Raw genomic sequence first — 26930 nt, forward strand, 5'->3', positions numbered from 1 at the left:
AATTCCACATTCCCTGCTAGTTTCACTTCTGCTCTCTCACTGCCCTAAGCCCTGTGAGTTTGCATTCAGAACAATCTGTCTGTAGGCTTGGCTTCACTTCCAGCTGGCTTCTGCTTGGGTGAGCCCTTGTGCCTTGCATGGAAATGCCAGTGGGAAAACCAACATTTCTTGCACTGCCTGAACACTTACAAATTTGCTTTTATTAGGTGAGTGGGTGACAATAACTGCAGTTCAAACTAGCACAAATAAACACTGCTTTACTGGAATGCTTCTACTGAATAGTTATATGACTACTACTTATCTCAGTCTATTTCAGCTCTCATTTCTCACTGGGAAATCACAATAACATTTTGGTTCTGATGGTGCCTACTGAAAACATCCAATCTTGTGCAGACTCTCCTCTAAGCCAGGCAAGAACGGATGGATGTAGGCTAGGCAGTGGATTATTCAAACTGAACCAACAGGCTGAGGAATTGTCATTGTTCTTAAAATAGTTCAGGGAACTACAGAAGGCTGTTTTTTCATGCAGCTGCAGTGCTGGCCAGCTTCCATCTTCGTGCATCCTGCACTTGAAGTCAGGTTTTGCTGGGACTGGAGAATGCAGCACCCTTCTCCTTGGGCTCAGAGGCTAAAGGAATAACAGAGCCAAAAAAGAAAAATCCCAGCCTAAACCTGAGTGTAAGCAAAATTTCTCACAGGTACCTCAGCTTGCATGCCAAGGTAGGACAGTCCACACTGCTGCTATTAATGACCTTATTTGCCCTCTCTTCAAGCCCTGCTGTCTTCAGCTTCCATTTATCGCTTCCTACATCCTGTCCAACACAAACAGCTGGTGGCACTTAAAGAGCAAAGATTCAATAGGAGTTATTTGCTGGGTGGTAGGAAGGAAAATGACTGTATTGCCAAATTCTCGGTTACCTGCAGTTTGCAAGGAGCTGATGGAGTCGGGGGCAGCTCGCTTGGCACAAAGCACACAGCATTGCAGGAGGTAATCTGCAAAATGAGGTTACCCCCCACACCTCACATAGCTCTTGGGGCTCTAGGATTTCTAGGTGCAGCATGTTTCCACGACAGTGGAACAGGGCTATCTTGAATCTTGCTTCCCATTTTCAAGTGCCATTTTTATTAATACTAGCACCAGATTTAAGGGGAAGAGCATGGACACATGAAAGCAAACAGACACAGAGAAGATGAACGGATTGTGGGCTCTGTCCTTCAGATGACCTCACTGGGTTTCTAGATAGCTGTCCCTTTGGAGAGCAGCTGGAAGGTGCTGTATGGAATGGCAGGCTCCTAACCAGTGATCCTGACTATTCCCAGTACCCAAAGATAGATCCTCTTCTGCCCTGACTCCGTGCACTGCTGCCTGTGACCTGGGAGTCAAGAACTGACCAACTGCTTTTGTGTCTCGCATCTTGAGGAACCAGAGCCCGTTCCCTTGGGACAGTGGTGGTCCCAAATCCATTGCGCAGGCAGGATGCCAAGCAAGCACTTGCACCCCCCCCAGGCACATACCCAGTACACGCAGCAGCAGGGAAGCCAATCTTTGCAAATTTGACTTAACTATACCACGGAATAATTTTTTCCACTGTTACTTCCCTTTTCTTCCCCATCAGCTGCAGCCTCTTAAGTCTCACTGCTTCCTCCCCTGTGCCACTGTGCTGGCAGCATGGATAGGTGCTCAGCTAAGGCATTACCTGTACACTCCATTCATTAAGACCCTGTGGACCCCTTTCACACATTTATTGTTTGCTGCAGCTCCTTTATGGAATTGGTAGTTTTCCCCTCCTGTTTTCTGTGCTTGATAAAGGCACTCAGGAAGTAAAAGCAGTGTTGAAGAAGCGATGCTTTGTAAGGTGACTGATGGTGACTATGTTTGCCTAATTAACTTGTGGCTAATAATTCTAAGCCATTAAGTAGCTAGTTAGTACATGCTCCAAATAAACACATCTGGTGCTGCCCTGAGTGGAGGCTGTGGCTGTGTGTGGGTGACAGATGTGCTGTTTCCCCAGCGCTCCCTTTTCCATGCCGAGCAGCACGGCAGTGCCGCAGCCAGAGCCAGGCAGCCTCGTGGCAGCTGCGTACTTCCGCGAGTGGCTCCAGGGACTTGTGCCTCCTCTCCTCAGCTGCCCAGCCACTGCAGCCTGCTCTGGTGCCTCAGAGCTGGCGTGCGGCTCCAAGGAACACCCTTCCCAATAGCTTAGAGACTCCTGCCTGCTGGGCTGAAAGGCAGCAGGAAAAGGGGATAAAGTGTCAGGCCACCCAAGGAGCACAGAGTTTAGAATTCCCTAGCCCTGCAGACTGATCTCTTACTGAACAGTGGGCACTGGGAATGATCACGCTTTGCTGTGTCAGTGCCTGGAACTGCTGGGCTGGACTTGGAACAACCCTCCAGGGCAGGAAGAGTCCTCCCGTGGAGGACAAAAGCCTACTCCTTTCTATGGGCAGTTACTGCCTAGGTTGGCAGAGCTCATAACTCTCATCAGTCTTAGAAACGAGAACAGCTGGGGTCAGTTCCATGCAGGAGAGACCCTTTCTTCCACTGAGACTGTTGCCTGATTTTTCAGGTCGGCTTTTTGTGGTGGGGCTGTTTAAAGTTGGGTGTTTTCCAGACAGAGGAAGAAGTTATGACAATGAAGTAAACAAGCAGCAGAATATTTTGCAAGAGGCTAATTTGCCAGGAATTACATCTTAAAAATGAGACTTAAGTTCTAAGTTACCAAGGGGTAAGTTAAGGTTTATTCCTGGTTCTGAGGGCACAGAAACCCTGATTACATTGTAACTGCCCCATTATGTCCCACACAAGCTGTCATTAGAGCCAGAGCTGCAGGCCCAGCCCATGACCTCTGTTTTGTCAGACACCAACAATAGCACAGCTGCCCCTGCCTGGCTGGGATCTCAGACCTGCCATTTGGCACGAGGAACAGAGCAAATTGGATAAATACACATAAACACATTGGGAAGGGAGAGAAAACAGAACAGAATGAACCAGAGCACCAACCCACAACTTGTTTGATAGGGATGATTTAAGTAGGCATATGGTATAGTTAAATGTGCTTTCAAAAACATTGGCCTGATTCTTCAAGCAAACACAAAATAAATATCTGAATAGCATGCGAGCCAATCCGGCACCATTAATGCTCTCAGAGGACGCACTCTGGTGCTGGGGCTGACACACTGACATTCCCACACCAAGTGCCAGTGCCTCATGTTAGCATGGCACAGTTGTACCTCCCTCTAACAGTGCAAGCCTCAAAAGCAAGCAGGCCACGAGCTTGTAATTACACCTGACCTAGCAGCCAGTGTCACACCTTACTGGCCCAGTGTTGGCAGCACAGCCCAGCCACACCTCTCCCAGCTGGATGCATCCAGCAGTCCCACTGCCCTCACACACATGTAACTCTGGAACTTGCTGGGTGCTCACCCAACACCCCTCTGCAATGCCAGGTTACTTGGTACCTCAGGCATACCTGCAGGTTACACCTCACCTTTATCTCACCCTGTTCTACCACATGGACAAACAACAGCAGTAACCTGAGACAGTCTGTCTTACCACAAAGTCCAAACTCACATTCAAAAGATGCCCCTGACATCCCTCCAGGTGTTTCACGCATAAATATTGAAGTACACAAATCCCCCTGATTTCCAGTGCACACAGGTACACACACATGTCATCACCTGTTTAGTCAGACAAGGCCAGAACTTAGTCAGGGTCATGGAATTGTGAAAAACATCTCTTTGCCTGTCTGAACGAGTGCTGAGAAAGGTGTGTGGAACTTAAGTGAGTTTTCTGATAACATGGAAGTGAGTGGCTGAAACCAGAGTGAGGAGAGCTGTTGCTTACTATGGCTTCCTTCACTACTGTTATTTTTGTTTTGTCACTTTTCTTCTGCTGAGAAAGGTAAAAATTTAGAAAAGCTGTTGTCAGCAAAGGCAGAGTGTTTGTAAGCTGCAGCTCAGTCTTACATGTCTTTCAGGGTCACTCAAGAAAGGATTAATATGCTGTGGCTGTGTTGAGGATTTCTGTTGTCTAACTAACGAGTGACACTGAGCTCTTTCTGTAGTGCTGTTCACTCAGTACCCTTAGCACAGCATTTGTGGCAATGCAGACAGGGGTGTCATTTGGCCACAGAGCTGAATTACTCACTGACGTAAGGGGCTGTGCTTGTGCTGAGTGCTGAGCCACTTGAGAGCTTGGCAGCTGGTGTCAGTATGCAGGCATGGGTTAAAGGACCAATTTTCCAAGCCTCTTCCTCAGTCTGAAACCTACATGCTGACTACATACCACTTGGAAAAAAACATTGTTCACAGACAAGGGGACCAAGTAAAAGGAGAATTCTATAAGACTGGCAAGTTAATAGGCAGCTTGTTGACTAAAATATTTCCCATTCCACATAACACTGGTCACTAGTGTGAGAAGGCAAAAGCACAAAGAGCCCAGTTACCTCTCAGAAGCCAGCTGTCCTTTGAGATGCTCTGAACAGAGAAGAGCAGGCAGCCTGCTGCTGCTGCAGGAGTTCCCAACCCCCAGGATGAATTCTGGGCTCTCTCAGCTGCTCAGTCCTCTTCCAGCCTTGCCAGCAGCTCTCTGATGTGGGAGTTGCAGCCATTCCCACCACCAGCCAAAAAGGAAGCCCCTGTGCTTCTCCCTTTTGACTTCCTGCTGCTCAGCAATTGGTAGGATGCCAGCTCCAGGTCAGGCTGTTTTCACCTGTTCACTGTTGTTTTCAGCGTTGCAGAGCCCCTGTGCTCAGGTGAAGGCAATAGCCCCAAATTGCTGCTGTGCCCACGGCCAGTCCAGACCTGGCCAGGATATTGGCATTACCCCTCATTGCAAACAGCTGGGCTTCCCCTGCAGCCCTGGGCAGGCAGCCAGGGGGTCAAGAACTGCTCCCACCTGCACTGATTCTTCCTGTGGCAAACTCAGTGAGGTGAAGTGTTTAATGTAGGCATTGTCTTTTATTTCCCTACACAACATTTTGTTCCCACAAAAATAAGAGACAGTATGGTTCCCAGTGTCTGGTGCTCCCATGGGACATAGTTCTCATGTGTCTGGTGCTCATGTGGGACAACCTCCCCTCTCCAGAATAGCCAGGGAAATCAACTCAGGTAGGGGGGAAGCAAGAAATAGGGCTGGAGTAGGCTTAATGTCTGTCATAAATATTAACTTCTGCAAATATTTTAGAAATACATTTAGTCTGACACAATTAGGGTATAATGGGACCTATTCACAGATGGAAACATCCTCAATGAATTGTACAGGCTAACAGGCCCCTCAGCCATATGGATGTGGTGTTAAGATCAGTAGTAATTTCTGGCGCAGTCCTTCATGTCCCTCCTAGGGCACGCAGTGTTCCCAGAGCATTAGCGAGGACTGCGTGAGCAGAACTAAGTGCTGCACATCCAGCAGTGGCCATAGGATCCCGAGCTGAATTAATGGTCTACTTTAACAGAATAATGACGTTTCATACCCTGCTACTGCAGGTTCCCATGATTCCACAAGATCAGATCTAGTTCCTTGCTGCTCTCCAGTTCTCTCACATTCCCTAGGAGCTCCCAGCAGTGAAAGTTTGTGTCTTGTTCCTTGGAAAGTCAAGCCCGGACATGTGGACATGTGGCTGGAAAAGCTAGAGCATTCTGAGCTAACAAGAGGGAGTCCTAAAGAACCATCATCTGAATTTATATCAGTGCTAAGCTACACCAAGAAGGGCAGGGGATGAGTTTCTATTCATTCTTTACCAGAATCCCCAAACACCATAATAAATTCCAGGATGAGTGGGTCTCGCTATCCTCAGGAAAATACTCAGTGCTCCTTTTTGTGCCTGTGTGTCTGATGGGAGGAAAACACCTCTGCCCACTTCTCCTAACTGCAGGCCATGTCCTGCCTCCAGCATAGTTCCCACTGAATGAATGATTCCAGTGCTCCCTGGGCACAGCTGGCCTGTAGCATAGTGGCACAGCACCAAACAGGACAGGCAGGGCTGGAACCCTGCTCCAGGAGAGCTGTCCCTGTCCTTGTGCAGCTGGAGTTGCTGTCTGCAAAGAGCGCTACACCCAGAAGTCCGGGGTGGAAATCCTTTCCTCTGTGTGTTGCCTCCTCCTGGGGCTGGGATGAGTCCCTGGATGCAGAGTCATCACTGTGGTCCAGGAGTGTTTGTTAGCAGAGCCCAGGGAATGACTGGGTCAGGGAGAATGGAGGGGTAAATGTTAATTGCACCCCAGCAATCAGTCCCCAAAGATATCAGAGTGAGGTTGGTCAAATGGAGCCTGTATTATAAAGCTATCCATTATTTCATGAAGGCAGAGTTGGAAGGGAAAGTGCCCTTTAAATACACAGACCTATTTTTTGCCTTCCTCCTATGTACAGCATTTTTGCTATTTTAGTGCAGGCATTTGATTCTGAAGTACCTTTGTCACCGTAATTTTAGTAACTTTTTGAGCAGTTGCCAGTTTAATTTTCAGTGCGTGAAAATTGGAGGTAAATTATTTATTACTTACAGCAAATGTCTATCACAATTGTATTTAATTTTTTCATCTTTTTTAATGGGTCATAAAATGGCAGTCTTTTAGTAGCTTCCCATAAAGTAAGGAGCAAATGAATACTTTGCAAATAGGTTACCGTGGATTGAAATGTCAGCTGTATTTCACAGGGAATGGGAGGCTTTAGACCAGAGTTGCAGGGACATATGGCGCTGGGCCACATCCCTCTGCTGTCACAATAAACCAGCAGTGGGCATGAGGGAAGGAATTGCAACTGTTTGGTCTCCTCAAGTTACATTTTTGGGTAAATTGTGTATTAGGATGGGCAGTGGGCCAGGACTGAGGCAGCTTCAAGTTGCAAGAGTCTTGTGGTTACCTTTGGTCAGAAATCAGAACATTTTTAAAAAGCTCTTTTCAGACTTAAGTTTTCCAGGATTGGTTCCCATCCAGAAAGTGATATTGCACAGACAAAGGATAAGAAAATCCCTTCCACGTGGAGGAAGGGCTGTGAACTGTAAATGGAAGGCAGTTTTTCCTAGTGCAGTGAGGCAGGTTGGAAGTACAGACTGCTGGGAAGGTGCACACGATAGGGCTAGGGTAGAGGCAGAGCAGTAGGGTTTGTGCTGCGCACCACTGTCACTACTCCTGCTCCTTTGCCAGCTCTCTGCTTCCACCTCGCTCAGGTGCAGTGTCAGGAGGGAGCAGAGGATGGGAATGAGCACCCTGCCTCAAAGCCAGTGTCTGTGGGCACTGCTGGGCTTGTGAGGAGGCGTGAGCAGGGCGCTGCTGCCTTTCCCTGGAGCCTGGCCTGCGGGACGGCCCCAGCGGGCTGCAGCAACAACACTGCCCGACTCTAGAGTGGCTTCATTTGAGGGGCCCTGAGGACATATCTCACTCTGTGGCAGCTTTCCAGAGCTCAGCCCTCAGCTGAGATCTGTGCTGGGACAAAACTAGTACAGCCTCACCCTTCTCTGGTGAACCAGGGCTGTGTCCCTGGCTACAGGGACAAGAATGTTCTCTTGACTCGGCTGTTCTGAGCTCCACAGAGGGACTCAGCCCTCACACAGCAGTGACAGTCACCAGTGGGAAAAGCAGGGGCCCGAGAAATGGGATGGCTGCTGCTTGTCATTTTCATCTCAGAATATTTTCAGTTTCGGCAGAATGCCGAGCTGAAAGCCTCACGCTGGTAAACACTGGGATGTTTGTGTATGTGTCTGTCTCCGAGCCATGTGTGAAGGAGCAGCAGAAACAGGACACCTCTTTCTGGGACTCCCTGTTTAGGGGGCAGTGTTTGTATGAATCACAAGTACCCACAGCCCAGCAAACAGGTGGCTGCTCAAGAAATGAAAGGTTGTACTGAGTATCCCCAACAGTCATGACAGTCTCAGGGAAGGAGTGCTTTAGTGTGTTGACAGGTTCATCCTTTTGAAGATGAGGTAATTATCTGTGTGAGTTCACTCTGTGGCTTCCAGAACAGAGCGGCTATGATCAGCTCCAGTGACATCTCCAGTGGCTCATCCCTGCAGCGGTGTATCAGGGTGGAGCTGTGCCCGTGCTGGAGCTGATTGCTCAGTGAGCCTGCTCCCTGGGATCTGTCAGCGGGCTGACAGCGGGAGTGGGGCTGCAGAGCTGTGGGTGTGGGCTGGGAAATGCAATCTGGGCTGGTACCTAGTACAGGCAGGAACTGGTACTGTGCTGCACACAGCAAGGGCTACAATATACTCCAGCCTGCTGGGAAATCTTTGCTGTTTTACAGAATGTTTCATACAACCCAGTGAGCTCAAGAACATGCCAAGGTCCCCAGGATGCCAGGGAATGATCCTTTGCTTTAATGTGGCTTACCTGTTTTATCCAGGTGTGTTTCGTGTCCCTGTTTTGCTCCATCTGCTAGCAAAGACCATCTACCAAAACAGCCTTATTCCTCACTAGTGGAATTCCTCAGAGAATTGTTTTGGTAGATGGTCTTTGCTAGCAGATGGAGCAAAACAGGGACATGAAACACACCTGGATAAAACAGGTAAGCCACACTAAACTCAGGCAGGACTCAGAGAGCTGCCAGGGCACACAGGGATGGTGGGACAGCTGCAGGAGTGTGTGAGCAGCTCAGCCTGGGGGTCCTCGTCTCCCCCAGGGGAGGCAGGAAACCCTTCTACCATGCAGTTCCAGGAGTGTTTGGCCAAACCTGAGCAGAATCCTCATGCTGCAATTTCCCCCAGCATTCCTCATGACAATGCCAAAACAAGTAATTGGAATTAAAAATAGTAAAAAGCACCACATCTTTAAAAAAGTCATCATTGACCAGAGTTTCACTGTGGTTTGATTTATTGCTCTGCAAGGGAATCAAATAGGTTTGGGTTTTTTATTGGTTCTGATTCACTTATTCCAGTGAATTCCAATTAGAAGAAGATTATTCTTTCTGTTGGATCAATTATTCAGAACAGAGATCATATAAAAATGAGTTTAGTGGAAGCAACTCACTTCATTTTTGCTAAAACTGAAGAAGAAATGAGCCAAATTAGCTAAAATAGCTTTGAACTCCATATTGACTACAGTGTTTGTGCCAGAATAAAAACTCATGACATGTAAGAACGGTGTAAATGATTAATCATTTTAGTTCATGGATATCTACATTTTTATTTAATTACATCTATGCATAACATAAACTGTCTGAATCCTGGGAATCCAAGCCAGAGAAGCTGAGGAGTCTTATTCTGTTTAACATCCACCATGTGTTGTTTTCTTGTAGGGTTAATTTGTAAAATGTAAACCACATACTATTTGTATGCAGTGTTCAGGGCTATTTATAGCAAGTCCTGACCATTTATAATTATCCGACATCTTTAACCATAATGTCTGTGTGTGACTAAGGAGATGGTTATGGAACAGACAAAACAATGCTACTTTTACAGCTGAACTTCAATTTATTTTATGGAAAACTTTCTGCTCTGTGGAATAGGGAAGGGGTATTCTCTACTTGGACAGCTCTTTGTCAAGGAGACCAAACTTATTCCCAAATAGGAATAAGCACAGGCTTCCATTTCCCCTCTGAGGACACTCCCTGTGGAGCAGAGACTGTAGGTACAAGGGCCTGCACAGCAGGTATGAGCCCTTCTTGGCTCTTCCATGGCTGTTCATGTTTCTTCTTTGTCTCTTGGCAGAACCCTGGAGGTTTTGGTGAGTTTGAATGAAGGCCAGTCTTTCATGTCCAGCTCGTTAACCATCACTGCTTCTGAGTGTGTAAGTGAATGACTTCTGTCACTCCTTCTAAAATCCCTACACCCTGTTTCTCTTTGGACTTTGCCATTGCAAAGCCTCAGAGCACAGAACCTCTGCTTCCACTTTGCTGTGCAAAGCTGTGTTTTTCCAAGTACTGGGAGGCTTTCCTGCCCTCAGAGAGAGACCTGTCCTGAGGGCCAGGCATGACAGTCAGCTGAGTCCCATTCCAGCACGGCTCTTCCCTCAGTAGGGCTGGAGGGAGCAGGGGGTACAAGTTTGGCCCTTGAGCCTGTGTGTGGAGAGAGGTTACAGACTGCAGAGGTGCTAATGCTCTGCAACTCTGGGGCCCGAATGAGGAGTGTAGGCTCTCAGCTCTTGTTCATCCGGGGAGACAGCTGTCCAAGCAGAGGCCAGAGTGTCCCACTTACACCTGGGAGTCAGGCAGTGTGAACATCCTGCTCAATCTGATCACAGGTTATAGAAGAGATAAAAACTGCTTCTGGAAGAGACCACACACTTGTGCAGCCAGTGACTGTTCTAACTTAACACATATATTTTCTACTCTCACATTTTTGCTGTCCTTTAATTCCTTTTGTATTACACAGGACAGCTGGAATTTATGGAGGGAGATATGAGCCCACGGTGTAAAGCACATGTTGTGCACGTGGGCCTTAAATGTGTCTTACCTCACATGAGACTGGAGAGCAGCTTTTCCATTGGGCATGGAGCACAGAGAGAATCTCTTTTGCCCGTCACCACACATGGCTCCCAACAGGATTTCTTTGCTCGTAGATCAGTAACTGAAAAGAGAGAAAAAAGACATTTTTATTCAATTCATTTAAAACCTCACCATTTGTGCAGCTGTACAGATCAGAGCTCCAGTGCAGCCCTGCAGTTTGAGGAGGGAAGCCTGACTGAGCTGGGAGCCAAACAAACACCCAGAGCCCAAATCACAGTTCTGTGTTCCAGGGCCTTTGTCAGTCAGCAGCATGCCAGGCAGGGTGGCTGAGGGCTGTGCAGCACAGGAGCTGCTGCAGCCTAGCTGCAGCCTGCTGCACCTCAGTCCTTGCAGACAAGGCAGCACATGGTGCCCCGGTAGGAGCTGCCAGGAGTGCACAGAGAGGAACAGAAAAGCCCTGACACAAAGCAGCTCAGAGCGAGGTGCTGGGCATGGCCTTCCCACCGAGCTGCATGGAAGCTCTGCTGCTCTGTGCTCACAGCCTGTCCTGGCAGGAAGCAGAGAGCTACAGATGTGCACAGCAGCAGGAAGAGCTTCTCAGCAGCCTTTTTTGTCTCTTTCTGGTTTCTGGTCTTGGCCTGTGCTGCTGCAAAGGCGGCTCCACACAAGAACTGCTGTTTCCATAGTAGCAGATGGGCAACTCAAGAAATGGGTCACTGTTAGAACTGCTCACTAATTCTGGGAGCTGAGCAGCTGACGGCTGAATGGGAGATGAGTTGCAAGTTGCAGCCTCCCAACACACGTTACTGCAGTGAAAACAAACAAAATCACACAGCATTAGGCACCCAGGCACCACTGTACCTGTGTGCCTCACTGCACCTGGGATACGGCTCTGTTCCACCCCCGTGTGCAGTGGAGCAGGTCTGGGTCAGGACTGCTCATGCAGTATTCCAGTCTCAGTGGTCCTCCGGGTCTCTCCTTTTTTTCCCCAGCTGAAGTCTGAATAACTTTTATTTTATATAACTTCTATTTTAGAGATGCTGTTGTGTTTCTGTCAGTGTTTTAAAAGCCTAAAGTGTAGGAATAAAGACACCCCCAGGAAGTGGGTTGGAGGTGTGGGAGGTGGGCTGCTCAGTTCTGTAGTTCAGGTGTTTCTGGAAGCAGGAACACTCCCTCCTTCAGTTGCAGGTTCCCACAGGATGGCTGCAGGGAGTCAATGTGCCACAGTCTGTGCAGGAGTATGGGCAATCTGCATCAAAGCCTCACAGGTGTACTATTTGTAGAGATGCCCTAAAACCTCCCTGCGTGCTCCCCAGTCCATGTGTGATACTTGGGTCCTCATGGAGAAGAGCACCTCTGTGTTATCCACAGGCTTAGGATGAGACTTCCCCTGTCGGTGGCTGGTGGCTCATTCCCTAGCAGGCAAGGGACTCTGTTTCCTCAGGCTGGGCCTCACTGTGATCTCAGGGCTGTCAGCTGTACAAGTTTTACATCAGAAGGAAGGCCCTGGGCTGGCTTGTGGGGCGAGCGAGTGGGGCAGCACTGACGCTGTCCCTGCTGTCTCCGCAGTCCAGTGGCGTGGGAGCGCTCATTGCCGTCCTCGTGCTCCTGCTGCTGGTGGCGCTCGGCCTACTCTGGTGGTTCTGGCCCCTCTGCTGCAAAGTGGTGAGTACAGACCCTGGGAACAGCCCCTGCACCCTGAGCCACGGGTGGGAAACACAGATCCTGCAGGAAATGGGTGAAGTGATGGGGAGGCAGCTCTGGGGGGGCCTGTGACAGGCAGGAAAGGACTGGGGAGAGCAGCTCCAGCACTGGGGCTCCTCTGGGCACAGCCCTGCCTGTCTGAGTTACACACACAGGAACCAGCTCCAGCATGGTGCTCTTACTGGGAATGGGATGGCCTTAATGGTGTGCAGATGTTACCCTCAAATCAAGGACCACTTTAAAACTGCTCTCAGGAAAATTGGTATTTGTAGTCCATTATGGGCTCTCAGGTTGAAATCTCTATTTTTTTTCATAATCCCTGCACACATCCATCTCTTTATCTGAGTGCGCTCTCTATCCCCACCCCAGCAGCAGTGGTGTTGGTCACTTGCCTCCTGCCATTCCTTTCTGGGGGAGCAGGAAAGTTTATTATTCATCCAGCTCAAGGACAGCATGGGGGACTTGGGAAATGGAGATTGCTTCCCTGGTCTGGGTTCCTGTTCCTGTCTGGGGCTTGTGGAATGTGGGGCAGAGAGGAAATGGCCTTCTCACCTGACTGTGCTGCAGCCCTTGGGACCTGGGGGGGTCCATTGGGCCTCTGGCTGTCCAAGGGCAGGAAATCTCAGCCTCCATCTGCACCCTCACAGTCTGGGCTTCCTAAGGTGAGAACAAAAAGCCTCCCTTGTTCTCATTCTCCACAGCACAGGCCCAGCAGAAATCCAGGGCACTTCCTCTTAATCACCTTACCTCCTCTGTGTTTCATATGATGAGCCTCCCTGTGGAAAAAGAACATTGTAAATCAGTAAAAAGCAAGCCCCTGGTTTTCCTATTATAAGAAAACCTAACCTTGATTCATAAACCAGCTTCAAAAGTTAAAATTCCGACATGAAGCAGTCCAGTGAATAGTTGTATATTACCAATTTTCAGCCTTATAAAACCATAGTTCTTTCAAATGTTTGTGCCCTCTGTGTTTCCTCCTACCTCCTTTGGATACTATTTTGTTACTTCTAAAGAAAAGGTAACCTTAGGCCTCTTTGCTACAGCATTGCTGAGTTCCAAGCTCACACGCTGTTGCACTGAACCTACTGCAGAGCACTCATCCTTCCTTCTGGTTTTGCTGTCCCTCAGTTCTTGCCTTTCTCTCCTGCCCATGAGGCTTGGACATCCATCACCTGGAAGGGCCACTTCTGGCTCAGTAGCATCCCTGAGAAGAGAGGCAGCATTAGGGCCAGGTAGGACCTACTCTTCCCTTCCTCTGGCTCTGCTTCCCTGATTTCCTGGAACAAGGAGCAAGAGCACAGGAGTCAGATCCAGAGAGGTAGAGGGTGTTGTGGGCAGAACAAATGTCTGTAGCCAGGCGGGTGGGTTTCCCCCTACCCACGGGCCCAGCTCCATCCTGCCTGGGGCTCGGTCTCACAGCCTTCTGTGGTGTAAGTCCCATGGACACTCAGAGGGTGGGGAGGGCGACTCCTCTTCCTTTTCCTTCCTTGTCCCCCACTTCCAAGGGTTTCACTGTGACAGTTCTGTCACTTGTCCCTCGCTGTGGAACATGTGATTGCAACAAGCTGGCTGTAGGCTCTGTGCTGACATCTCCTAATGCCCACATCATGGAGCGGCAGAGAAGTGTTAATGAGTGGATCAGAGGCACTGCTGCCTCAAGCACCAACTTTTTGTTAATGATTTTTTTTCAAGAAATTAGCTCATCTCCAAACTCAAACCTTCATTCTTTGCGACTCACTAAATGAGATGGAGCTTTGCCCGGAGAGGCTGATAACAAAACCAAACAAACTGAGGAAGCAGCCCATCTCTCCATGAGGATAATAAGACGGCAGCATTATTCAGAGGCTTCCTCATTGAAACAGTCTGAATCCAGCTTGGGGAAAGTTAATTTACAATACTCAGGTCTTCCTCTCTGCAGTTCTGTGTGCTGCTCCATGCAGAGCTGCACGTGTGCCTTGGATTTCTCTTTTTCAAAAACAGCTTTCTACTGATTTCACTTGGAATAGCACACAATTGAAAAGAATCCTTGTGTGTGCACGTGTGATTTGAGTGTGTGAGTGTGAGAGCCTGTGGAAGCATAAGGATGCAGGCATTGACATTCCAGTGCTGTCAGCAGGGTGAGGAGCTGCTACTCAAAGCAGATTATTTTCTCACACCACTGTCACTTTTAAAACAAGTTTCATTTTCTGAAGCCATTAGAAATAACAGCTAATTAATGGATTGCTTGGCTTTAAACTGAATTTCCCCTCAAACTTTAGCAAGTTCAGGAGCTGGCACAGGATTAGATCCTCCACTTAGGAGATGAGCAAAAGCTGTCATTGACTATTGCCTTAGGAAGCCACAGTAAGCTCAAACAAGTCAGGTTTCCCTTGATTGTCCAGGGTGGGAGTTGTGATTCCTACATCCCCAATGGGCTTAGGGCCCGCAGGAATTCCATCCCTCATCGCGGAGAGGTTTGCTGGGCAAAGCTGTGCTCAGACAGATGTGAGGCTTCAGAGTGGCACAGCCATAGATGTGGAAGGGCAGTGCCATTTCATATGGGTGCATACAGACCCACCTAGGAGCACCTTCTCCTGTACAGCTGGCAGGCTTGACAGAGATAGAGACAGAGACTGTTTTGGGATGATGGTTAGGGACAGGTGAAATGGAAATAAGGGCAGAAATTAAATAAGGTGTCCCTTCATTGAGAGAAAATGCTGCTCTACTGTTTCCAGTCTCCTAATTGCTTTCAGCGAGAATTAAATATCTCCAGGCTTTGGGAAATCCTACTCAGCATCCAAGTATCTCTCAGCATCTGTCCCACAATCCTTCTGTGTTGCTGTTTCATGTAAAGTTGGGGTAATGATTCCAGTGTGGCTCTCAGGAGTGTTTCACTAATTAAATAATTACTTTCTGTTAAGTACGCTGGAAACTCCTGATGACTGGGAAGAATAAGTGTTCAGAGCTGTTTAAAGAAAAGTAATGTCTGGCATGGTTTTGCAACATCCTAACAGCAAAGGGATGTCTCAAAGTTGAAATCCATAGTTACTTTCCAATCCACCCAAAGCACTCTGAGCAATTCCATAATTTAAACCTGGAGGGCTGTGGAAAACTGGTTCCAAGGGTGCCATAAGTTATTTATCCTATTGGGCCAAATTCCTTTATGCACTGCTGAAAGGCAGTCAGTAGTAACTGTCTGGGTGGGACTGATAACTGAAATATAAATCAAGATGGAAAACTCTACTGATCAGAAAAATATGTTTCTTTCATGTATTATGCTGACTGCAGTGGTATTTTTATAAAAGTACTAATATTAAACAGCACAGAGTGAATAAAGTAAGGCATATTTCAATTAAGTTACTTAAAACCTGTATTAGATTGAATTGTTTGTCGGCATGTACAGTTTTGGATATGTTTGTGTAATATCAAAGCATAGCAAGAATGGACTCCTTGATATTCATGGTGTATTTTTTAGTCATTTCCAGGCAATACCCAAGCCCAAAACATGGCTCAGTGACACCAAAAAATGTACCAAGGTTAGCTTGCAAACCTGCTTTTCTCGTGGAGGAACGCCTGTGCATTCAGTTTTCAGCTGAATCAGTGAAGAGGGTCCCTTGCCTGTCCCTCCCCTGCTGGGACTGTCAGTGCTAGGCATTCTCTGAGCTTTATAATGTGGATGTGACAAAGGGAATGGGAAGAGACTGTAGGGAGATTTAAATAGAGGTGTAAGAAATGCTCCCGGGAGTGGGCTTTACCCAGAGCAGTGTCAGAAGTGTGGGAGTGTGACTGCAGTGCAGGCACTGCACAGTCATGGAGCTGGGAGGTGGGAAATGAGAGGGCTGCGGAAGCGTCCTGGACATCCAGAGGTGAAGCCTGAGCTGCCAGAAGGCATTTCACACTTGTCACTGGGCCAGAGACTCCCCAGCAGCCGCCACAGCAGCAGTGGCAGCTCGGCCCACGGCTGTGCAGGACCTCACACAGCCCTCAGACGCTTTTCCTCCGGGATTGCTGACGGACTCTGGGAGGTCTCAGCGGTGGCTGTTCCTCACAGCGGCTGAGACTCATCCGTCCAGGAAGCGCGGTGGCAGACACGTCTGCCCAGAGTGTCTGCAGGCTGGGGATGGCAGCTCTGGCAGACGGATGGTGCTCATTTCCAGAAGGCCTCGCTGATGGATGCTCAGGGGAGCGGGCAGCACAGACTGCCAGCTCGCTGGCCCTCGTGGGGGCTCGGGTGGAAACAGGTCACTCTTACCGTGGTCTGTTGCCTTGGGCTGCTGCAGTGCAGCACCTTATTCTTTCCTGTGTTTGGTTCTTTCAGGTGATCAAGGATCCCCCTCCACCTCCGCCAGCCCCAAAAGAGGTATGGTGCTCCCACATGGAACCACTCCTGTGCTTCCCTGCACGCTGCACGTCCACCTCCTTGTCCGAGTGCTGCCAGAGAAAGGACTGCCCTGGGGGGTGCCTTCACTGGGGAACAGCGTTCCTAAAGTCCAGATCTCTGCTCTCACAGATCTGGATGTGTGGGTCTCTCCACAGGCCTCAGCTCAGTGTGGCCTGAATTAAGCCCAGATCTGCAGAAACACTTAGGGCCTTTATTCCAAGACAGCTTTGTTTTCCACATTCTGCACTGAAAGCAGAAAGCTTGAATAGCCCTTGTCCAACATCTAAAGATTCATGTAGGACTTAGGCAGTGTTTTCCCCCTGCTCTGTCATTCCAGACACTGAAGAATCCCCCTAACAAGGGAATTCCTGTCCCTCTTACAGGCAGTAACACACTGGAGGCTCTGCTGTCCTCAGTGTTTGCACGCCTTTCACAACCAACAGGGTACACTCCGGGAACTCCAGTGGAATACACAGAAAAGACATTCAGTGTGTGGGTGTGGAAGCATCTTTTAAAAGTAAACACCATTTGAATGTACTTACAGGAAGAAGAACAGGAGCCCTTGCCTTCCAAGAAGTGGCCCACGGTGGATGCTTCCTACTACGGTGGACGAGGAGTTGGGGGAATTAAGAGAATGGAGGTTGGTATGATTTAGAGATGGCAGTTTCCTCAAGCACGAGCTCTCTGAGGCTGTAAGTGTGGAAACAAAGACTTGACAGTGCACTGAAAATACAAGGCCATAATGTGTGCTTGTCTTCCCACTGGCATAAGCCTTGGAAAATTCGTTACCATATCGAACAATTCTGACCTTGCCTCTGAAAGAACAGCTTTCAGTAGTTCCATTTGACTGGGACTTTAAATAGCTGCCTCAAGACATGCTCTTTCCATCACGCTAATGAGAAAGAGAGAGTGAGAGCCTTTTCTGCGTGTTTTGGAAGGAATTACAGTGAAACATAAGTCCCCCAAGTGTGGGCCAGCCAAATGCGCTGACAATGGTGACGCTGAGGAGAGGCTTGATCCCAGAGGGACTCGCAGCGACAACAGAGCCTGTCTTTGAAGAGACACGATAGCATCATGTTAATTAAAACAGAATGAAGAATGTGCATCCTTATGGGCACATCCTTATGGCAGGTTTTGTAGTCAAGTCAGCCTATATGGAATGTGCAAAGCAGTTCCTAACTGCAGTCCAGGAAGCTGTCTCTGTCTGAAACACCCACCTAGGCCATACTGAGGTGTCTTAATGAAACTTTAAAGGTATTGGCCTAATCAGCTTTGCTCGAGTACTTTTTAAATGCAGAGGCAGAATATGCAGGTTTGAAGCTGTGTCACTTATATGCATTTTCTTCAGCAGTTCAGAATTGCTAATTTAGAAGAGCTTCAGATTTCACAAAAAGCAAACATTTTGTGCGGTGTTTTTCAGAAGCAAACTAGGAAATGCTTTCCAACATCAAGAATTACAAGCCTGGATTTGAGGGAAACTATGATAGCCTCCAGGAGGGGCTCCCAAATGGGATCCTGCACAATGGAGCAGAAAGCTCATGAACAAAGTGACATCGGGACCACAAAGAAAGACATGTTCAGCCCATGGCAAAAATGCAAACGAAGGTAGAAACTGATGATTAGGTTAGAAAACCTTTTCATCTGTGGTAGGAATTTCGTGCAGGACTAAGGGCTAAAGAAGTTAACCAACTGAAATTCCTGCCAGCATTATCATGGGCCCTAGAAAAAAGCCCCCGTTGTGTGGGGCTGTGTGTCTCTGTCTGTCCCTGAGACCCCAGAGCAGTGTCAGGTGTGGCTGGGCACCGATGGTCAGTGCCTCTGGGTTTGAGTGGGGAGCTTCACCTCTGCCCTGCTGTGTCTGGGACAGGCTGGGAAGATGGGCTCTGGCTGTAGGGAAAGCAGGACAGGCCTCACAGCTCTCCCTGGCTCAGAAGAGCACGCTGCTCCTTTGGGGAGCTGGGGAAGAAGTGAGAGAAAACACTCCAAGGGAGGTTGTTTCTTATCTGGCAGGTAAGGGTGGTTTCTGTGCCATGGCCAGTGACAAACTTGCTGGTCCAGTTTGTCACTTCTTCCATGTTCGCAGTCCATGTGGCAGTGGAGTCGTCTGGTTTTTATTGCTTCTCTGGCTTTTTTTCTTCTGCCATTCCTTCAGCAGCATGATTCATCTGGCTGCTTCCCTTTCTGGAGAAGGGAAGGGACTGAACCAACACCTTTGCACTTCCCACTCCTGTGCTGGAGCAGGTACCCATCCACTCCTGCCTTCTCCACTAGCTCCACTCCTCTGTGACAATCCCAGATAGCTTGGGCAGTGCTCTCCTAGCTCTGTCTTTTGGCATTGCTTTAAAGTTTTGTGATGTCATTGCCAGACCCCACCTGTTACAGTTAATTCATTTTTATGTCAAAATTGGGTGGTCAGACTCCACCACTTGTGGTTTCTTCTGGGTGAATTGGCTTTTGTCTGAAGGAGAAGGTAATTTTTTCAGTGAGAGATCCACCAGCTAATGGTTTTAACAGTGTTTAAAATACATGTTAGCAGCCACATGACAAGCCCTGTAAAAGTACCACTGATCACAGTGAAGACACAGGTGTACAGGGGCCTCCTGGCAGGCCACATCTCAGCAAATGGCATGATTATGGCAAGTCTTGCTGAAATGGTCCATGTCACTTTCACTAAGGACTCTCAAACTTTCAGCTGTTCCTTTTTGGATGAGAAGGGAACAGCCTTGTCCAGGCTTGTTTCTGTGCACAGTACAGCAAACACTGCTGCTCAGATTGCTGCATGGTGCTTGAGTTAAAGGTGAAACAGGATTCCTGCAGCAAGGTGAATTATCCCTCTTAGCAGGGAGGTTTTTCCATGTATTTAATCTCCAGAGCACAGTGAGTACAGCCTGTATGGAGGTGGGAATATGTGTCTCCCTGGCAGTGATAACCCTGGTTTCCTTCTCTTTCAACTCTCTATATATTTTATACACTTGGAGCAGTGTAACACACACAGTTAACATTATCATACACAGTGTTGCATGTTCTGCATGCACTTAGGCAGGGTAGACAGCTTCACCTGCACTTCTCCAGCATGTATCTTCCTGCAGGACAACATGGAAACCTGAGCAGGTTCAGGGAGCTTCTGCTTAAACCTCCCTAGGTATCACATTAAATCTACACTGGGGTTCTTGAAAACTCTCTGGGCTAGGAGACCTGGTTCAGAAATCTTACCCTTCATGGGTGCAGGTTAAGGTCTGAAATTTTAGGATAAATAAGAAGTAGAAATTATATTTTTATATCATTACTTAGAGATTTCACAGATCCCCTGTCACCCATGTGAAGCAAGATAGGATTTTTCAGTTCTGAGACTTATTTACAGACATTTACCTAAGACTGAAGAGGTAGTGTTCTCCTCAGTACCTCCTCTCTTGTTTATCCAGCACCTCTTCCAGATTTACCCTCTGTTATTTGCAGCAGTTTCCCTGCCCTGAGGTGCACTTATGCCTGAACTCTGCCTTTCCTCAGGTGCGCTGGGGCGACAAAGGCTCCACAGAAGAAGGGGCCAGGTTGGAAAAAGCAAAGAATGCTGTGGTGAAACTCCCAGAAGAACCAGAAGAACCTTTTCACCCTAAACCACCTAAACGAAAGCCTACCTCACCAGCCATACAGCAGAAGTGGTACACACCAATCAAGGTATCTGTTCAGTCTTTGGCACGATTGTTACTAAGGGCTGGGTTCTTTGTGCCTTATGCAGGCTGAGCTGTGCCTTACTTTCCAAGTGTTCCCATTCAAGTGTAATGTGCTATTCTCGAAGGGAACACCTACTCAGCAGGAATGGCAGAAGCAGTTTGTAGCCCTAAATGCACTACTTGATCATTACTGCCATATTCTGTTTGCCTCCCCTTAAAAAGGGACATATTGTATGGTGAGAGCATTAAAATCTATGGGGGCTTTGTTGGCTTAGTAGAGCTAATTAAACCCAAAACTGCACAGTTTGTAGCTGCTACACTAAGTTTTAAACACACATTGTCATGACAAACCAAGAAAAGCAAAAAATTACATAAAACAATGTAATGCAAGAATTCTGATAAAAAGCAAATTGTTCTATCTGGCTCATATGGATGGTGCTCTGAGTCACCTGCCAGGAGAGCACAAGCACTGCCTACAGGCAGAGGGTAGGTCTGTAAATACCGTGCCTTTAGGTGTTAAGAGCAGCAAACACCCAGGTGTAGCTGGGACACTGGACACTGCTGTCTTCCCAAGTGCCTGCCACTCCTTTCTGACCCCCAGAAAGCCCTGAAGCCGTGATGTCCAGACACAGGCAAGGTCTGGAGCCATCTGTGCAGTGTGGGATGCTCCTAACCGGCTCTGCTCCCCAGGCACTCCGGGTGGGCAGGAGCAGCACCACAGTGGTTGTAGGGGACACAGGCCAGCCTTGGCTCTGCTCCCCAGGCTCCAGGGAAGCGGTGCTGCCCTGGGCAGCCCCTGTGCGGGTGGGGGTGCTGCTGCCCCTGACTGAGCCCCCGTGTCCCCGCAGGGCCGGCTGGATGCGCTGTGGGCGCTGCTGCGGCGCCAGTACGACAGAGTCTCGCTGATGCGGCCTCAGCAAGGAGACCAGGTGGGTGTGCGGTGCACGGCCGGCCAGGGGCCGGGACACGGCCCGGGGGGGAGCAGAGCGACACCAGAGTGGCACGGCGGGAAGGGCGACACACCGGGGGATCCAGGTGGCAAAAGGGGTGTGGCACCAGCCTGGATGCACAGCACTGGCACAGGGCTGGTGGAGGCAGAGGGAGGGGTGCTGGATATGGTGTGTGCTCAGGTGGAGAACAGGAACACAGCCTCGTGCAGGGTAAACTCTTGTCACAGGCACATACATCACTCTCAAACCCAGCTGTTTGTAACAGCAGAGGCTGGCAATAATGTCCATGCGAGTTGCTTCCTAGAGCTTTGCACTTGCACACCAATGACACCTTTCACAGAAGAAGAAGGTGAGGAAATATGTTTTCTCAGATAGTCCTTTCTCCTGGAACATCTCTGGCCACTGAAAAAGGGGCCTCTCCCCCAAATGCTGCTGAGGACACAGAGCTGCTGTTTGCACCTCTGATAGTGAAACCAGATCAAATATTTTTGTTTGCTGCTCCTTAGGAAAGTATCACTTTGATTGTCAGCATTTATCTCCTGCATCCACTCAGCTTTCTGTCTGTGGCACTTGGGAAGAGCCACGGGAGCAAATGCCTTACTTTCAACAAGATGGCAGCAGGTCACAGTCTCACGTACTCCAGGGCACTGTCTGTGTACCATGCAACATGAAGGCCACATAAAAGGATGACAGGGCTGAAGGGGAGGGAGTTACATGTGGTAGAATGGGAGGTAATGGGAATTTTGATTATTTTCCCGGGATGAAGTTTGGTGCTGTTCAAAAGGATGAAGAGGTGAGACTAAGGTAAGGCAAGTGTTGGAAACAGCAGAATGGCCAAGTGCAGTGCTGCAGGTGGAGAGCACAGCTGGATACAGCTGTTAGCATTGTTACCATGGCAGGTTAGTCACTGTTTGCATGAATAATGCATGTGACATGGAGCAGCAATAACAACGGCAATCTACACACAAAATACATGGCACAATACAGTTTAACAGGTAAATGCAATGTAAACAGGAACGTAGAAGTGGTGCCTTAAAAGGCTAAAAAAGTGTCAATCAGGGCCTGTTTTGGGGATTTCTGCCCCTAAAGGGAAGGAGTTACTGTAAGGATTGCCCTGGGGGCAGGCTTTGCTGAGCCATTGTGCAGTCAGATACCCTCCTTCCCTGGGCCTGACAGGAGCAACACTGGTCAGCATCTCAGCTTGTGAAAAACAGAGTGGCGGCTCAAGGGAAAAGGAATGGTGGGTCAGATGTGATCTGTGTCACTGCAGAGTGCCATTTCTGTCTGCGCAGTGTTTGCTGTCTTGGGGAAAAAATGGTATCTTTTTCCTTGTTCCTAGCACACTGGGTGGAGATCCCATGGTGGGCCCCTGGTGTGTGTCAGTGCACGAGTGTGCACAGGGAGACACACACAGACACACAGACACAGACACACAGACACACACAGAGAGCCGTGGAGTTGTTCAGCACCTTTCTGTTACTGTTTAGGAACTTGTCAGTTCCATTTGTAAAAGATCTCACTGCTGAATTGGAGTGCTTGATGAGGCAGTTGAAATTTGGGCATGAGGTATCAAAGCAGAGCGAGCAGTTGGTGCATCCCCGCGCTGTCCTGGCTGTGCCGTGCGGCAGGCGGTGCCGGGAGGGCCGTAGCAGGAGGCTGCGGGGGAGGCCGGGGCCGCGGGAGCCGCGCCCAGGTGTGGGCACACCGAGCAGGCTGCGGGCACAGCTGTGCGGCGGCCGCGGGAGCGCAGGGCAGGCCGGGGCACGTGGGGCCCGGGGGCTGCAGCACTAAAGGTAGCACGGCTTAGACACAGCTGCTCCCCGGCTCGCCTCAGGCACAAATCCAGAGATCCAACGCGGGCTGGCTGTGCTGGGGGCCGAGGACACGCAGCCACTTCAGAGACAGCTGCACGCCGCGGCAGCTGCGCCGGGCTCCCAGTGAGGGATGAGGACAGCAGGTATGGATCGAGGGCCCCACAAACAGCCTCCATTAAGCCACGAGCGCTTTTGAAGGGCTCCCATCAAACAGAGCAAGTCCGCAGCAGGAGATTTCGGCTGCAGAACCATGTGGTGTTTTCTGCGCTAACAAGGTAATTTATAAATGATGCATTACCCTGTGTCTGTGCTCCTAGCTAGACTTCCGTCCTTTTTTTTATTAAAGAGGCAAAGAAGACTGAGCCACAGCAGTCTGGGCTACTCTGATAAACCAGTTCAGTGTCCAAGGATCTGTACTGAACTTCTTTTGCCAGGAGTCTGGGGCTGCCCAGGAACACAGCCTGGCACAGGGGCACAGCACCAGCCTCAGGGGCCTAGCTTTTCCGCTAAATCCTTGTGTTTGTTTTCCAAGTCACAGTTTAGCAGCACAAGGTGATCATCAGCAGTTTGGATTCTTTGTCTGAGCTTGCTGCAATGTGATGGTGGCTGAGACTCTGATCCTGCGTGCATTTATGCACACAAACATCTTTAAGTCCATGGCACGTGTAATGAAGATTTTGCCCTATCAGGATGGAAATAGGAGTCAGTGGTAAAGGAAGAGAAAGACTGTACTTCATTCTAGGACAATCAGAAGAGACAAGAACTGTAGAATGCTTCCAGGTTGTACTTCCATATACAAACCAGCCTTTTAAACAGGAAGACACTGGTACTTGTTTTTAAGCCTGTTAGTTTTTTCCTGCTTTAAAGGTCTTTTCTAATAATGGCTGCAGAGTTACCACAAACATCTGTTTAAACTGTTACTTTTGAGCATCTCTGCATAATACAAAAGTAATACATTCTGCATGTGCAAGATGTGGCTAGCAGTGCTCCCTCCAAAAGGAAGCTCCTGGTCACTGGAATCATGCCCTCTCCCTGTAGCCTGAGCTGGTTTCAGGAGGGTCTGGCTGGCTGCCTGGCAGGTGCCCTTTCTGACTAGAGTGGCTCTCCTGGCAGCCGGATTGGCTGTCAGTCAGTGGGAGCGGGAGGGACCATCTTGCTGAAGAGAGGATGTTGTGCTGGTGTCAGGAGAAACAGGGATGTTTTACCAACTATGTAGGCAGCAGTTCTTGGCACTGCCTCCCTTGGTGCAGATGAGTCTGCTGCTCTCTTGAATGAGCCTTGGGGACTCATCCCTCTGTGAGCAGTGGGAGGAATGAGAGAGCAGGAAGAAGCCAACCTGCCTGTCAGTTCCAAGGCCATGTGGCACGGGATGGCAGCCATGGAGGAAGGAACGTCGGTGCTGGGGGAAGCACGGATGTGCCATAGGTGTCCCACAGCTTCCCTGCCAGCACACGAGCAGTGCAACCCCCCAAACCAAGCCAAAGAAAACCTTTCCCTGTGCAGGGCAGGGGCTGGTAATCACAGAGTGTTTCACTGCACAGGATTCCCAAGCAACAAGCACATTTGTTTTCCTCATCCTGACGACGCCTTTCCCATGGAGTGAGCTGCAGCAGAGTGATGCAGCAGGCCTGTTCCCCTGGCCAGATTATTCCTCCCCTGTGAGCTGGCGGCGCAGGGCAGCTGTCCGAGCGGCTGGCCGGGATTCGGGAATGGCCGCTGAGCTAATCTCCAGGCTTTGCAGATGAAGGAGGCAGCAGATAACAGGATTAAAGTTTCCCGACCCAGGGTTTTCACAGCCCGAGACGCGGGCGGAGGGGGAGACAGAATGACTTCTGTCATTAATCTTAATTGATTGCCAAGAGGTTTTTAATCTGGCTTATTAATTAGGAAGGTCCTTAACACACTGTCTACATATCAACATCAGATGCTCTTTTGGGACTTTGGGGACATATGGCCTATCTATATTTACATTCACACAATTTACACATACATACATCGCTGTATGGGAGCTGCTCACACGGGTAACGCGCATGCAGCGCTGAGGAAGCGTTTGCATTCACACAGTCTTCAGCAAAAGGGGATGAAAATGAAAAAACACCTCGCTCAAAGGTTACATTCCCACACTCAGAACTCCCATACCTCTGTTTATATTGATATGTGTATTAATCCAGATCAATTTTATGTGCCATTTATCTAGATTAGCATTCAAATGGCATTCTTAGTTTGGCAGATTTAAGAGGTCCCAGTGTTCTTCCACAGTGACATGGTACATTTTAAAAAGTCCAGGCTGTGGTTCCACTGTCATTTTGGAGGAGATCAGCACAAATACTTGATAGAACAGAGTCAGGTGATGCTTGAAATGGTGACCAGAGCCAAAGATGGGAGGTAGTGGCAGAATGAGGTGAATAGAACTAGGCTGGTTTCCCTCTCACTTCACTGGCCTCTAACTTCACTCCTCTGACCAACAGCAAAGGCATATGAAAACACCTTGGAAAAGCTGTTTCTATAAAGTGAGTTTCTGTCTCACCTGGCAGGTGTGCTATCACTGACCATAGCTGTGGCAGCCTGAGCTCGTTCAGTCACCCAGGGTGAGTTGTTACAAACCTGTGGTAAACTGCAACTACTGGAATGCTCAGATGTGCCCACCCAGGCCCTGCCAACCCAGGGCTCTAAAGCCTGTAAGCAGTTGCACACGTTAATCCTTTTGTGCACAACATTATCCAAAAGAAGGCAAGGGGAGGGAGCTGTTTTCCCCTACAGCTCTTCAAAAGTTGGGAAGAACTACAGTGCACATGCTGCTGGATGTGACTGCTGCATGGGAGAGGCAGACAGTGGGGAGAGGGAGAGGAAAAGTGATCCAAAATTACAGTTATTGCCTCCGATCTTATTAGTGCATTCCCATAATTCAAAATTACTTTTGTTCTGAAATCAGTTTTTGCATGTTTAAGTTCATTCTGACCTACAGATCCATAAAGCGTTAACAAAACCCCCATAACACTTCAGTTGTTTGCATTGTGGGCAGGTGTTCCCCAGCCAGAACATTTCCTGACCACTGGCTGTGGGCTGGCTGTGCCACAGCCTCCTGCAATTTAAGCACAGGCTCCAAGGAAGGCAATGCAATGCACAGCAATGGTTACCAATGCTGCTCCCTGTCACAGAGGGCTTGTGGTGCACACAGGTCTGTCCCCTCCCAGTGACTCCAGAAAGAATTCTGTAACTTCCAGGAACTGGTGGGCAAATGCTACATGAGATAACCACTGCAGTTCAGGTGGGCTCAGTTCCTGCCAGGCTCCAAGCTGTGCTGGACAGGTGACCAAGGAAGGGGAGCAGTGTCCCTGGCCTGCCGCCTCAGGACAGGTGACACATCTGGCTGTGAACACAACCTTGGGGATGGGGTGACAGCCTCCCTAGGACAGAGCTTCCCTGCTGCAGCTTCGTGGGTGCTCTGGGGCTCAGTACTGCCCCTTCCCAGGTAATGGTTGTTCCTCAGACACATTTCTGTCTGCAGTTTTCTCCCACAGCCTTGCCCTGTCTTTATTTGTTAGTCCAGCAGGCCACACGCAGCAGTGTAAAACAGTTTAATCCAGTGAAAAAGGGGTAGATTTTCTTGGAGTTCATTATCACCTTTTTCCAGTGGAAGAACAGAAATTCTTTACTAGTGTGAAATAGAAGTTCCCTTTCTGGATGCAAACTGTGCCTGTCTGAGCAGAGGAAGCGAGAGTGCAAAGCACACAGGAGCTTGTAGCATGTTTTGTATCCTTCTGTACCTAGGTAGATGGATGATACTTTATTTTACATTATAGTAAAACATAGAACTTACTAAAATCTGGAAAGGCCATAAAATGATCAGCAGAATAAGCATATTATGATCCAAAAGAAAATGGTTATTTAGAATTGAATATTCAGAGCAGTGCCCAAGGGCTCTGAGAATATCAGTCCATTCTGGGAAGGAGGTTCCCAGCCCAGCTGAGCACCCCTGAATTTGGGAATTGCTCAGAAACTCTGAGTAGTGCCCCCCTGCTCGCCCAGGAGACAGAGAGGATGTCTGAGCAGCCC

At 48.9% G+C, this 26930-nt stretch overlaps 1 protein-coding gene and 2 long non-coding RNA genes across 7 annotated transcripts in view; 1 reads left to right on the forward strand and 2 right to left on the reverse strand.

The window, feature by feature from the left end:
• LOC134418476 (uncharacterized) overlaps window positions 1–12860 on the reverse strand; it is a 34814-nt gene extending 21954 nt beyond the window's left edge. For all 4 annotated transcript variants that reach the window (XR_010027786.1, XR_010027782.1, XR_010027783.1 and 1 more), the window contains exons 1-2: window positions 12632–12860; window positions 10383–10496 (exon numbers count right to left, since the gene is read on the reverse strand). This is a non-coding gene — a long non-coding RNA (uncharacterized LOC134418476). The remainder of the gene's footprint in view (window positions 1–10382; window positions 10497–12631) is intronic.
• The window catches only part of ANTXR2 (ANTXR cell adhesion molecule 2), a 76244-nt gene that overhangs the window by 30147 nt on the left and 19167 nt on the right, over window positions 1–26930 (forward strand). Inside the window, exons 11-16 of the mRNA XM_063156827.1 lie at window positions 9639–9717; window positions 11945–12040; window positions 16377–16418; window positions 16984–17079; window positions 19947–20114; window positions 20959–21039. Coding sequence (XP_063012897.1) covers window positions 9639–9717; window positions 11945–12040; window positions 16377–16418; window positions 16984–17079; window positions 19947–20114; window positions 20959–21039 — 562 coding nt within the window. The remainder of the gene's footprint in view (window positions 1–9638; window positions 9718–11944; window positions 12041–16376; window positions 16419–16983; window positions 17080–19946; window positions 20115–20958; window positions 21040–26930) is intronic.
• Window positions 16987–26930, reverse strand: part of LOC134418477 (uncharacterized) — a 209488-nt gene continuing 199544 nt past the window's right edge. For both annotated transcript variants that reach the window (XR_010027787.1, XR_010027788.1), the window contains exon 6: window positions 16987–17129. This is a non-coding gene — a long non-coding RNA (uncharacterized LOC134418477). The remainder of the gene's footprint in view (window positions 17130–26930) is intronic.

Source organism: Melospiza melodia, chromosome 5 (genome assembly GCF_035770615.1).
Source record: "Melospiza melodia melodia isolate bMelMel2 chromosome 5, bMelMel2.pri, whole genome shotgun sequence".
NCBI lineage: Eukaryota > Metazoa > Chordata > Aves > Passeriformes > Passerellidae > Melospiza > Melospiza melodia.